The 13,679-nt window shown below is 36.8% G+C and overlaps 1 protein-coding gene across 1 annotated transcript in view; it reads left to right on the top strand.

The window, feature by feature from the left end:
• The window catches only part of GALR1 (galanin receptor 1), a 171,659-nt gene extending 161,584 nt beyond the window's left edge, over positions 1-10,075 (top strand). The window contains exon 3 of the mRNA XM_018552992.1: positions 9,330-10,075. Within this exon, the coding sequence (XP_018408494.1) occupies positions 9,330-9,647 (318 nt within the window). The 3' untranslated portion in view covers positions 9,648-10,075. The remainder of the gene's footprint in view (positions 1-9,329) is intronic.
• The last annotated feature ends 3,604 nt before the right edge of the window (positions 10,076-13,679 follow it).

The raw sequence follows: 13,679 nt of genomic DNA, 5'->3' as shown, positions 1-13,679 counted from the left end.
TTGTTCACTAAACTCAAGGAAACTTCCCTTGCAAAGTGCAAATTCCTTTGAAAAGTGAACAGCTTTTTGCTTTTAGTAAATCAATCCCATAGTGTCAGCCCGTCACCAGAACTCCTATGAGGTCAATCTAAATGGATTGGAGGAGTACAAGGTTTGATTAAGGACTGCATTAGAATCTCCTGCCACCAAAAACTTGACTGGCTGGTACTGCACCAATTTTTGATGAAGTATATACAGAATTGTGTAATTAAATTTAGGAAGAATATAAAGGTGAATCTATGAAGGCCAATATCCATAACGAGAGCCACATATCTCCCCTCAGGGTCCATAACGAGAGCCACATATCTCCCCTCAGGGTCCATGAGAACAACTTGCACTCTACAAACCAGAGATTTGTTAATCAGTATCGATGTACCACAAGCTGCACTCACAACACCTTAACACTCTGACTCTTCCTTCTGTCAGGGAGGTCTCTTGCAACAGAAGTTGTGGGGTTTGTGTGTTTTCAGTGATTGGTGCATCAGGGTTCACTTAAACGTGCATTCAGTCTTCTGATGTTCCAAGATGCAATTTCAATATTAATGGGCAAAACAGGGACATGGAGCTTCTGCAGAGGCACAACTCACTCACAACTCACAGTGGTATTTATATATTTTCCACTCTACAGGTGCCAGTTGATCAGAGGTTTACTAGTCTGGAGACAAATGTATGCCATTTAGTTAATTACCCCCAGCGAGTCCTCAATTTTTCTATTGTGCTTTGTTCACTTTATGCTTACATAAACATATTAACATCTAATCTGGCAGTTTCTTGTGCTTTTGGATCCTAATCCTTTTGATTTTATTCATCTTGGAGCACAAAACCACCTGTGGTTTCCAGCTTACTTACAAAACATTATTGACTGACTGTCAGTACAAATAACAAATATTGCTAAATGTCTTTCTTAAATCTGCTGCAATGGTATGCGATAATTTTTGCACCAGCTTTTAATGTCTTAGTGCTTTACATTGATTTTTCAAATGTCTGTCAATTTAATGTAATTGCTTCTATGTCGTTTTTTTTACTTTTTTTAGCAGAAAAAATATTTTTCATTTTTTTTTATACAGTCTAGATAGAAGTTGGTCATTCCACAATTTATATTTGTTGTAATATTATACAGTGTTAGTAGTATATTGCAAAGAGTTTGTTTCACCACAATTTGAAAAGCCTTTGTTGCCAAATGGCATTGATTTGTTTCATATTGTTTTATTGTGCATAGTTCACATGCCAATATTTTTTGCGTGTGAAATAGAGCAAAAAAACCTGCAAAAACCTAACATTCCACCAACGTTTGTATTCATATTGAATGGTTTTTATAAGAAGTGTTTTGTATTTAAATGTCTGTAGTACTCATATTGCTATAGACTGCTTAATTTTTAACCCTTTTTTTATTCTAAATTTTTTTTATTTTATTATGCTTTAATTAACTTTAATCCTGGGCAGGCTCCCCATCTCTGAACAGTGCAGGCAAATTGCCACATATTGAAGAATAACATATTTTCAATTTTTTACATTTTGTATGTGAAGAAAGCCCTTTCTAAATTGAACTTTGCTGCTAGGCTGACTGGATCAAATCTTCTTTTGTATAGATGCGTGTCTTGCTCTGCACCTCTAGATAGACTGACATCTCTAATTGTTGTGCTATTTAGTTAAAAGCGTTACATTTACCCTACTTAGCATTTTCAAGTTTCTTAGCTGCCAGTTCACAGTGTTACCCCTTCTGCTCCAGCTCCAAGTTACTTTTGCTCACAACCCTAAAGAAGTGTATATAGATCCCCTAAACATGCTGGCTCTCCTGAAACCCAATAAACATGTTCATAGTACATTCCTTTGGAAACAGGCAGTAACCCTACGGTGGGATATAATGCTCAGATTGCTTTTGCTGCACCTCATGTATATACATGTGGGATGCTGTGATATCTCTGCATTGACAAGTGAGCAGCCTACTATTTCTGCTTGATACAGTCTAGAGGCAGAGCCAGCTGTACCCGCCCCCTCCCCTGTCCGTTCCGCCGGTCAGCGCTGGCGGAGCGGGGAATCCAGCCCCTCCCCTGTCACGGCAGAGAGCCATGACAGGATCGAGAGGTGAGCGAACGCCGGTATGTGTTCGCTCACCTCCCGATCTACTGAGCCAACCTGTGAGAGTCTCATCACAAGTCACAAGTCGGCTAGAACTATGAGGTGAGTGAAAAGCACTCACTTCATAGTTCTCCTTTAAGTTAAAAACCTAGAAACATATTTATCTCTCTTGCTTAAGGTAATGTTTTGTTTTTTAAATAAAGGTAGCATTTCCTAAAGAAGAGCTGAATTGTGGAAGCTGTGTCCAAAAAAAGGCAAAGGACTAGTCATCAGTACTTCCTTTTGGATTCCTGCAGCAGATCTTTTACTTATTACTGATTTACCAGGAAAGGTGGCAGAAGCACAGAGCTTTAGAATGAATGCAGCAGAAACAGGGAGATCTTTGCATTGCAACTTTCTCTCCAGCAAGGAGAATGGTAATCAACACAGTAGTGACATTACAAATCTTACTCAAAATCTTGTGAGATTTGAAGTCAATTGCACAATGACTTAGATTTCATACTGCAGATATACAGCTATGAGGCTCAAATAAAAAAAATGCACTGCTATTTTTCAGGAGGAATTCAAGACAAAAGTGTTTAATCTTTCAGGGTACTGCTCAGGCACAATTAACATTTCTAGACATTCCTTGTAACAATATAAGAATGCACGTTTTGATTTAAGTTCAGGTCTACTTTAACTGTTGTTTATACTATGGATGCTCCGATACCACTTTTTTAAGACCAAGTACGAGTACCGATACTTTTTCCCAAGTACTCGCCGATACCAATTACCGATACTTTTTCTTAAAGGGACAGGTCACATTTTTTCTAAAGCAATTCAAAATCATGATTTTAGGTCAGTTTCTTAATATTATGAAGAACATGAACATGAAATTAATATTTATCATGCCATTGCTAACTAAGGCTTGTATCCCCATAGTGGGGAAAATAGATGAGCACATGTCCAGACTCCAGAACAGTGTATTATTGTATAGTGTACACTGTATAGTGTGGCACAGCTATATCCAATTCTGCATACCTGGCTTTACAATAATATACAATTATCCAATCGGCCAATCAGCGGGACAAGAGGCCAGCATGGAGCAGATGACTGAGGACTTGGAGGCGAAGTTCACTTTCGGCCGTTCGCCCGCGGAGGAGGAGTTTGCGGCCTTTGTGTTTCAGTGAAGATGCTATGGAGGTCCTGTGTGCGGGATTTCGGGTCCTAGAAGATGACGGACGCGGCACAGGTGCTTGTTTTTTGTATCGGAGTATTCATGCAAATACTCTGTATCGCCTCCGATACCGATGCTTGTATCTGTATCGGAGCATCCCTAGTTTATACCAACTAGAGACACTTTCCCTACCACTCAAATTACTAGACTGAAATTATTGAATAAATCCTTTTGTATATTTATATGACAAAAGAGAGTATATTGTATAGGGCTCCTCAAATTATAACAAAAAACAAGCAAACATGGCATGCGTTAACTTAACTTTCTCAACATTACATTTTAAATTATCTGCATCACTTCTAACAATAGCTTTAGGAAAGCTCAAGCTTAATAATTTGCTGTTGAACATCTCTCTAGAGGAGACATTCTATTCTGAGCTACTGTTTGCCTGCAACAAATAATATTCTTCCTCTAGATATTAAGGTTAATTTACTAAATGCGTAGAGAATGTTTATTTTGCAAAGTGAATGTTTACTTAGTTTAATAAATAAGGTAAAGCTGTGTTCATGCCAGCCATCCAAATCATGTGCATACAGAAATCCTATTTTTAAAATAATTTTCCTTGTACATGATTGGGTTTTCCAAGTAAGCATAGTTTTACCTCAAGGTAAATGAACATTTACTTTGTAAAGTGAACATTCTCAAATCCTTTATTAAGTCAAGTCAATTTAATGTAATCCACTCCTGTAGTCCGCTAAAGTGTCTTGCTAAGGAAGTAGAATAAGCTAGACTCATCCTACCCCATCACATAACTTTAGACTAGTGAAAGGCTGCAGATATTTAGCTAATTAGCAATGGCATACAGTATGTTTACTTATTTTCAAGCTTAAAGTTACTTTTTAAAAACTTTCTCATTTACCATCTCTTTCACTGAATAATGTCTTGGATAGTTTTTGTTTTACAAAATAAAGGCAACTAAACCATTCCCGCCAGTCAATTTTAAAAGCTTGTTATGCCTATAATAAACTGACAGAGATCTGTAGAGCCTAAAAAGCGGAAAGCTCAACTCAAAGATCATGTAAACCCTATCTGAATTATATTTTGTTTTTGAATGCATGGTGAATCATAAATAATTACAGTTATCAGTCTAGCTAATCTCTAGCAGCCTTTTTGCAGTACCTTCCTGTCTACAAGCATGCACTTCAGCACCTGCTACATGTCATTTTTCAGGGAAATGTTCCTGATGGTGACAAAAGTGTTATGTGCAACACTACATAATAACATAGTTACATAGTTAGACAGGTTGAAAAAAGACACAAGTCAATCGAGTTCAACACTGTGCATCGGCACAACTGCTTGTAGTCTGCATTGGTAGTGTATCAGGTTGACAATACAGGGGAACAGTTCAGAGAAAGGGACAAAGCATTACCACTCTAAGATAGGAAGTGTCTGACTAATGCCTTTAATTGTAGGATCAACCGATGTTATATTAATGGAAGCTGAAGTTTTAACAATATTGAACAGTACTTTAATAACAACTTTAAAGTTTAAAGCATATATGAAATTGTAATGATTTGGTCTGCATATATTCTATCACCACTTTTGTCACTACAGGGTCACTTTTCACTTTTAAACAAAGCCTACACTGTAAAAGTAAAGCATGTACAGTATATTTACCTTTCCAGTGGCCTATGTTCTCAAAACTCTCCTGTCTGGCTTCTTCCAAGCCGCTGCAGGTATTCAACACGTCTAGGTGTTGTAGTGCCCGCCCCCCCCCGTGTCTTGTAGTGATATGCAATGCAGAAGGATGAACACCCCAGTGTGTGGCAAGAGGAGCAGGTATTTACACACCCATGTTTGTTAAATACCTGCAGCAGGTAAAACAGAGTTTAAAGACATTGGCCACTGAAAAGGTAAGTATAACTGCTTCTCATTTATAAGGCGGGCTTTATTCACAAGTGACCCTGTAGAGATTAATACATCATACAGGTTAGACAAATCATTACCATATAGTAATTATAAGGTTGCTTTTGCTTGGCTAGTAAAACACCAGAAATTAATGTAAAGTCAATTGGTGCAAAAATTTCCTAAATGTATTTGAGAAGAGGCCAAATTATTTTACTGTTTCTGGCAATGAAATACTATAAAGCAACTTTATAATAGAATACTTGCTCATTTATCTTATGGATACCTTTTCATCCCTTTCATTATATCATCCGGTCTTGATAATTCCCTAAAGCATATACATACAAAAAGGGTCTTAAATATGTGGTCCGTGGCTACCAGAAATTCTACCTTGCTGACAAACCTCTACAGCTGCCAGCAAGGATATTGCTGCTAAAAAGGTTCACATCAATACTATAAAGTCCCTTTATAATAGCTTACATAGTCATTTAAAAATGTGTTTCAGGGATGCCCCTTTCTTTATCTTATCTAGTATCTTATCTCTTATCTACTATTAATAGTACCCTAAAATCATACAAAATAGGCCTATGTGGTCTGTGGCTACCAGAAAATGCTACCTTGGTAGCACAACTCTACAGACCCCAGCCTGGAAATTGTTACTAAAAAAGTTTACTTCTTTCTCATAATAGAAAAGCCTGGAAACAACTCTAAACAAAGAAAGGAATATGGCGCCATTTGTCAAAACTTGTCAACCTTTTATTAATATAACCTTAAGATAAACTAAACATGCAATAATAGACTTCTTCTTATACACAGAGTGATACTGTTTAGAGATGACATGAGGATGTTCTCCTGCAATATTGTAACCCTTATTCATGGTTGGAAATTCCTAATTGTTTACTGTTATTTTAGTCTCTGGTCAGTATCCCAATGGGTGGTGGATGGGAAAGGGAGTTATTTCTGTAAATGTTGCTGCTGTTTATTGTTCTTGCTCTCTGCTTATGTGTTGTAATAAAAATAGAAGTAAAAAGAGTATTACCAATTGTAAAACAATAGAAATAACGGATTTGCCATTGTTGACTTATTTTTGAAGAGGTAAGCATTGGGGCTGTCATTCTCATCCTTCCCTCAGTGTCTAGTAGGTCAGTAACCTGGAACAATCATGGACATAAAGAAGTGCCAGGACATCCAACAGGCACATACATGTTTCATGTCACTAAATCGTTTAGTAGTAAATCAAGGATAAGGATGACAACTCAAAAATGAAACCTTTAGAAGCAAGTTAGCAATGGCAGTTTTCCTTTTTGTATCCTGAAACCTTGCCAGCCAGGGAACTAGCATTTTCAGAAGAAAATAAGCAGTGGCAGCAGATGTAGTTCTCTCAACATACTGTAGGTTTAGCATATAGTGGATTTATATATTTTTTGTTTATTAGGTGACTAGTGAATATGCCTGGGTTTGTTTAATAAGGGTTTATCGTATCTTGTTCAAAATGCAGCAAACCTGAATTTAGATTCTATATGGTGTAAATCTTGTTAAATTCTGGCCATTTTTAAGGTTAATAGACAAACCACTGTCCAACAAAGGCATGAAAATCTGGGCACTGCAATAGGGGGCTTTTTTAAACTAGCATAACAGGGAGAGGGTTTTTTTCATGCGGCTTTGATGGTAACATTGAAAATACTTTAATAACATGCTTGGGGATGTTTTAAAGCCGTGTGGTATTACAGAACAGTATGATTTTTACAAAAAGTCAGTGACAGTGTACACCGGCAGCATATATTTGGCTGTGGAATTGATTTATTTTCTTTTTGAACTAGCTTGCCTTACATACAGCCCCACTTTGACCAGCAGACAGAAATTGGCCATTAGTTTGCTGTAGCGTTCCCTATTCTCACTAATACAAAACTGTGCTGATGCTAGACAATTTTTTTCAAGCTCAAATTAGGCATGAAGAGACACAGATGATACAGCAGTGTACGATTGTCCAGCAGCAGGACATTTTAAATGAGGGATAATTGGCTGAAATGTAATAAAGAAAACAAATACAGGCAGTTGTTTTACTACAAGGGTTAAGAGGCTATAGATGACACAGCAGTGCCAATTTGCTAGCAGAAAGCCAATTTTAAATACCAAGGCTAGGCCTAAATTTACTGCAGGCAAAAGGCATAGTCTGGGGCTTTACTACAAAAGTTACCAGACTGCAGAGGATACAGCAATATAAAAATGGCATACAGGGATACAGGAATAATATGCCAAAATGTACTAGACACAAAGGGGGTGATTTACTAACCTAAACACACACACACACCAGGTGTGTGTGATTTTCACACAGCAAAACATATTTATCAACCAAAAGTCTCTAAAAGCATATTTCCACTAATGCCATATATGGAAAAATCATGCACATGATGCATATATAGTGCTGCTTCACAGTTTAGACAAAAATGGTTAGCTCATGCATTTACATTTCTTGCATTCATCAACGCAAGCAACATAACATAGAGCTAATTTACACCACATTACCTTGCAATTCATTGCAGGGCTTTGCACAACACACCTGCTGGGTGTGTACACACTACAAAGGTGTTTCAATTCCTCCCATAGATCATGCTGGGAGGGAACACACTACAGAGGTGTATACACGTTCGTGGTGTGTTTAAAAGGTTAGTAAATCAACCCCAAAGAGTTCAGGCAGGTGTTTTACTACAAGAAATACAAGACCACACATGATACAGTAGTGTAAAATTGGCCAGTGGCAGGACAATTTTAAATAGCAAGTCTAGACTCAAATTACTAAAGGCATACAGCACAAGCTTGTATTTTACTACACAAATTAAGATACTGCAGGGATACAACCATGTAAAATTGGCCAGCAGCAGGAAATGTTTTAATTAGGAAAAATAGGTCCAACTGGTGTATGCCTAAATGTTCTTTTTACTATGGGATGGGGGTTGGAGTAAAAATAAGTTATATATTTTGTGGTGGGTTTAGATGACATTTTTTCAAACTATGCAACAGTGTGCTGTGAACAAACACAAAATACTAGTTTGCCATGGATTGGACAGAAGTTACATGTGACTGCTGATCTCAAATCAACCACAAAAAATGCCCCCAATAATTAGAATACAATAAGATAACAAAGGGGTCAATTTCCCAAACAGCTAGCAATCATAATTAAGTACAGTTTCCTAACTGTACTTTTTTTTTCTTAAAGACTTCCTTTCTAAGCCTCCTTGACCAGGATTAAAAGCTATGCAGTGCATTATAGTTTAAAAATCCTCTTGGGCCATTCTGCAAATAAGTTTATTGGTACTACAGATCTGGAAACTCAAACCCATAAGATTCACTTCAAACCTATGATAGCAGTGAATCCAAACCTTATCCCTAGTCAGGACTAAAAAAAAATGTGTTTTATGTCAGGTAAAAAATAAGCTATTTTGGGAATATAAGGAATTCTTCGATCCAGCAGCAGGTGGACCTTAAAGCTGCTTTTCCTATTGTTTTCCTCTTCTTTGCTACATTATAGTAAAAAACCTGTTTTTTACAGAGCTCAATATCTGAAATATACCTAAAAAATATCTGGAAGTTACAAGCAAGTGAGTTAGTGTGCCTCATTGCCTCTTACCCTGAATGCCTCTATCAGATGTTTCAGCAGCAGACGTTGTATCTGAAAGGAAATTATATATTGCTGTGCATCCAGTATTTAAATAGGAAAAGGGAGAAAACCTGAAATGCAAACCTGATCCAAGGCAGTATTTATTAACAGCCTGGGGAATGTTTTACCATATATATTGTATGTTTATACATTTCAAAAAGTGTGAACCTAAAAACATAAATAAAAATAAAATGGGCTCTAATTATTTAAGTTAACTGCTTTGCAGACAAAATAATTATCTGCAATATTTTTTTTTAGATAGATAGATAAAGATATTGACAACCATAAATGTTTGCATGTTTAATGCAAATGTGTAAGTATAGATACTGTACCAAATCTGACCATGTGTCAGCTGTTATTAATATTGTTTAGTTACAATATCAATATTTTATTGCACATTGCAGCTCTTAGTACACTCTCATTATAGAATTCCATTACTTCAAAGATCACTATTAATAAAATAAATGCTGTGTATTTTATGTCTTTCTACAGACAGCTCAGACGGTTTTGGTCGTTGTGGTGGTGTTTGGAATATCATGGCTTCCTCATCACGTGATCTATATGTGGGTTGAATTCGGAAACTTTCCACTCACACAAGCTTCGTATGTCTTCAGAATTACTGCCCATTGTCTTGCATACAGCAACTCCTCTGTGAATCCAATCATTTATGCTTTTCTCTCTGAAAATTTCCGGAAGGCCTACAAGCAAGTATTTAAGTGCCAGATTGGCTGCGACTCCATGCAATCTGATGCTAAAGAAATAAAAAGCAAAATGGAAACACCTCCTTCTACAAACTGCACTCATGTTTGACTAAAATGACCCGGTTGCAATGTTCAGATCCATTAGTGCAGTAATGAGATTTCAAAGCACAAGTATACTTGGCTAAAATTGCAGGTACATTGTCTAGTTTTAATGTAGCTGGCATTTGCTTCAGTTAGCTTACATTTACTAAGTTACATACTCTAAGCTACTGCTACTACATGATTGGTACAAAAACAAATGAAGTACTCTTGATCAAAAGAGACACAAGAAGGGTACCCTGGTAAAGTTTTAAGCTGTAAATAAAAATGTTTTTATTTTAAAGAATCATGCAAAATGCTATGTGAGCTGGTTTATGTTGGTTTATGTATGCAAAAATATAATTAACTGACTATTATTATACAGTATCATCATATATGCATTTTACAATTATAGTCTGCTCTTATTATGACTGCTGTAAAATAAAGCTTCTTACAGTAAATCTGGTGATAGCATTAACAAAGCATGCTAAAACAATTTGTCATGATACAAACTATTCAAAGTAAGCAGTTTTTATGACTAATTAAAGTTGAACTCAAGGCAAATACTAAGACTAATTAAAGTTGAACTCAAGGCAAATACCTAATTACACAGATGAAATGCATACAAGAGAGCTGTTTAGCATGACAAAGGATCTGTACTCCAATCTATACAGTCCTGAAATTTACACAGCTATGTCACAAAGCATAGCTCTTTCTGGCAGGGAAGAAGATCTGATTCTGTCATATACTATACTATATAGTTCAGTGTTTGGATAGTGAAAGGTGAAGCACCAAACCAATGAGTTCATCTCTGTTTTGCTCTACTCTCTCCACCCTACAATCAGCTAGAGTCTTGTTAGTATATGAGCACTGCAGTACAGCTGACTGGCTTCTTGTACTGCTTTACCAATTGACATGAGCCTAGTTAGTACATGAGCACTGCAGTACAGTTGACTCCTTGTACTGCTTTACCAATTAGCATGAGCCTAGTTTGTACATGAGCACTGCAGTACAGCTGACTCCTTGTACTTTGCCAATCAGCATGAGCCTAGTTTGTACTTGAACACTGCACTATAGCTGACTCCGTGTACTTTGCCAATCAGCATGAGCCTAGTTACTACATGAGCACGACAGTACAGCTGACTCCTTCTACTGCTTTACCAGTCAGCATGACCCTAGTTAGTACATGAGCACTGCAGCACAGCTGAGTCCTTGTACTGCTTTACCAATCAGCATGAGCCTAGTTAGTACATGGGAGCTGCAGCACAGCTGACTCCTTGTACTGCTTTACCAATCAGCATGAGCCTAGGCAGTGCATAAGCACTGCAGTGCAGCCAACTCCTTGTACTGCTTTACCAGTCCGCATGTACCTAGTAAGTACATGAGCACGGCAGTACAGCTGACTCCTTGTACTGCTTTGCCATTTCCCACTTTGGGCACTGCTGTACAGGGACTAGAAGAGGCTGATACCTGGTCAAACTCAGGTACTTACCTAGTTTGCATTTTTAAAATACATTTAATGATGTATTACTGAATACCGAGCTATATTAATTTGTGTCTTTGAAATCTGTCTGGAGTTCAGCTTTAATCATTAATAAATGTGAAATTATATTAACAAAATGTATCTAGTGTCATGGTCAGCTGATGTATACCAGCTATTTAAAAAACACAAGCGGCTTTATTGCATCCTTTAGATGCAAATGCACATTTTTTTATTCTGTATTTATGTGTAGGTCAATATATCTGCTCACAAATAATGTTAAAAAAATAATGTAATGAAGCCAATTTAATATCTTTGATTTTATAGGTTCTCATTTTTAAAATAATTACTTTTAAACATGGCATATGCATATATCACTGAATGGATGAACTTACTGTGGCACAGGCCATTTTTAGCAAGGATTCAAACTTATTACACAGGGAAAGATTTGCTAACTAAATATTTTCTTCCTTTAGCCCCATAGGTGTGTTTTTTGGCTAAATTTAATATGTGGATTTAAAAGGTTAATATGTTTGATGTTTTACTGTAGAATGAATCCTGTCACCTAATGTATGAGGACTGATGATTTTCTTGGAATATTTTATTTCCTTCTTCAAATTCCAATTATGGAACTAAATTGGTGAAGTGTGCCTGCATTAAGGAATGGGGTAATTTTCAAAGCAAATATTAGCAAAATCAGAGCAGGAATGATACAAATAACTATTTAAATGACATTTGTCACAATAAATTGATGTCAATTATTTTTTAAATGTATTACCATAGTATTTTCATAGTCATGATGTTTTTAGTGAAACATTTGTGTTAGGTATATAACATTTAAAAAACTAAACTGAATTGGTCATTAGCCTTGTAAAATAAAATATTTACTTTGGCAAAACACCAGACGTAAATATATATAGCAGTGAATGTGACATTCACTAAACATTAACCAGAGGTGTATCTTCCTGGTACATGTGTTTTAAATTGCAGTGATTGATCCACCTACAGGTCATGATTGGTGAATGTCACATTTCCTGTATATAAATATTCACCTCTATTATCAATGATTCCAGCAAATATACAGGGAAGATTTTCTTTACTTAGACCTGTAAATGTGTGTTTCCTTTTTCTGCACTTATATGGAGAATAAATAACCATTTTGTTTTTAATTAAGCTGCAGAAGGTTGGTAATATTAATTGGACAGACTCACTTCATGGAAAAATACTTTATAACCCCTAATAAGTGTTTTAATACACTACCCCTGTACCAATGTAAGTTAATCATATTAGCACTAGATATTGTATGTACCTCTTCCTAACAGAATATATAAACAGGATATACTAAGCTAAGACCCTGTAGAGTCTTTCTGTTACCTGATACTAGCAATGCCCACCTATCATTTAACTCTCTTATAATTGCTTTTCACTTATTTCAGAGATGGAGATCTGGTATCATGAATTTAAAGTAAGGGAAGGTTACCAGAACTGGTGCTGTTAGTACATAGCAAGCGGCTTCAGGTACTTAAATATTACACTAGGTTTCCTTTTGAATACCCAGGTGTCCAGAGCCATGACCCTTTTGCTACGGATAATCCAGCCTCCTTTATGAAGGGTCTGGCTCTGCTAAACCCACCTCCTAATCCTTGCAATTGGTGCACCAATGTTAAGCCAGTGCTAAGGCTTTGGATAAGGAAGGTATACCAGAACAGCTCTGGATTTGGTGCAACTGGGTGTTGAACTGTGCTCAAGATGCCTGCTTTATGCTGAAATCAGAGGCTCATGTAAGTCCTGCTTACTTTAGGTTTGCTGTAAGAGTTGTATCCATTGATAGTTAAGCATCTGCTTTTTTAAGAAAAGGTTAGCAATGGAAGCATAAATATTTTCTCAACACGGGTCTTCTTTAAAGCCAATCTCCAGGCAAAGAGATAATATAGTTGAAACACATACTGTATATGGGAAACACATACTGTATATTACCTGCCAAATGATTTGTATTTCTGTACTGGGATTTACCTTTCTACCACACAGCACAAGCAGACTAGCAATCTGGCTTTTCATGCATGTAGTGGAAGAGATAAGTAACCTCCCTGCCCCAACCTTCATTGGATGGTTTAGGAGCAGAGGCAGATTTACTACGTCATCGTTCTGCATTCTCCTCGAGTCTGTTTATGTTTGCTTTGCTGTCCCTCCCTCTCCCAATCACCCAGCATGCCACTTAACAACAGGAGATTGAAAGAGGTGGAAATCAAGTAAAACCCAGGTATTTGTATTAGTTGCATTTACATTCATTTAAATATTTTTACGAAATGCATATCTGCATTCACTAGTATTTCTAATCATGTCTGGGGTTCCATTGTAAAGCATTTTAAAACTGAGACAATTGCTGCCCAATCTGACCAATTTTGACAAGATCAGCTGAGACTCCACATTATAAATAGGTAGCAGCAAACCAATGCAGGCACTGCTGATTTTGTTCAAGGGAGCAAGTAATTAGACATGCTTTTATTCATCTTATGGTGTTTTCTTCTATCTGTTGTAAGGGCCGGTCTACACACCTACACAATGTGTAATGTGTCTATTCAG

Source organism: Nanorana parkeri, unplaced genomic scaffold (assembly GCF_000935625.1).
Source record: "Nanorana parkeri isolate BGI_ZX_2015 unplaced genomic scaffold, ASM93562v1 scaffold105, whole genome shotgun sequence".
Taxonomy (NCBI): Eukaryota; Metazoa; Chordata; class Amphibia; order Anura; family Dicroglossidae; genus Nanorana; species Nanorana parkeri.
The sequence above is the reverse complement of the archived record's forward strand: the minus strand, read 5'-3'. Positions and strand labels throughout refer to the sequence as shown.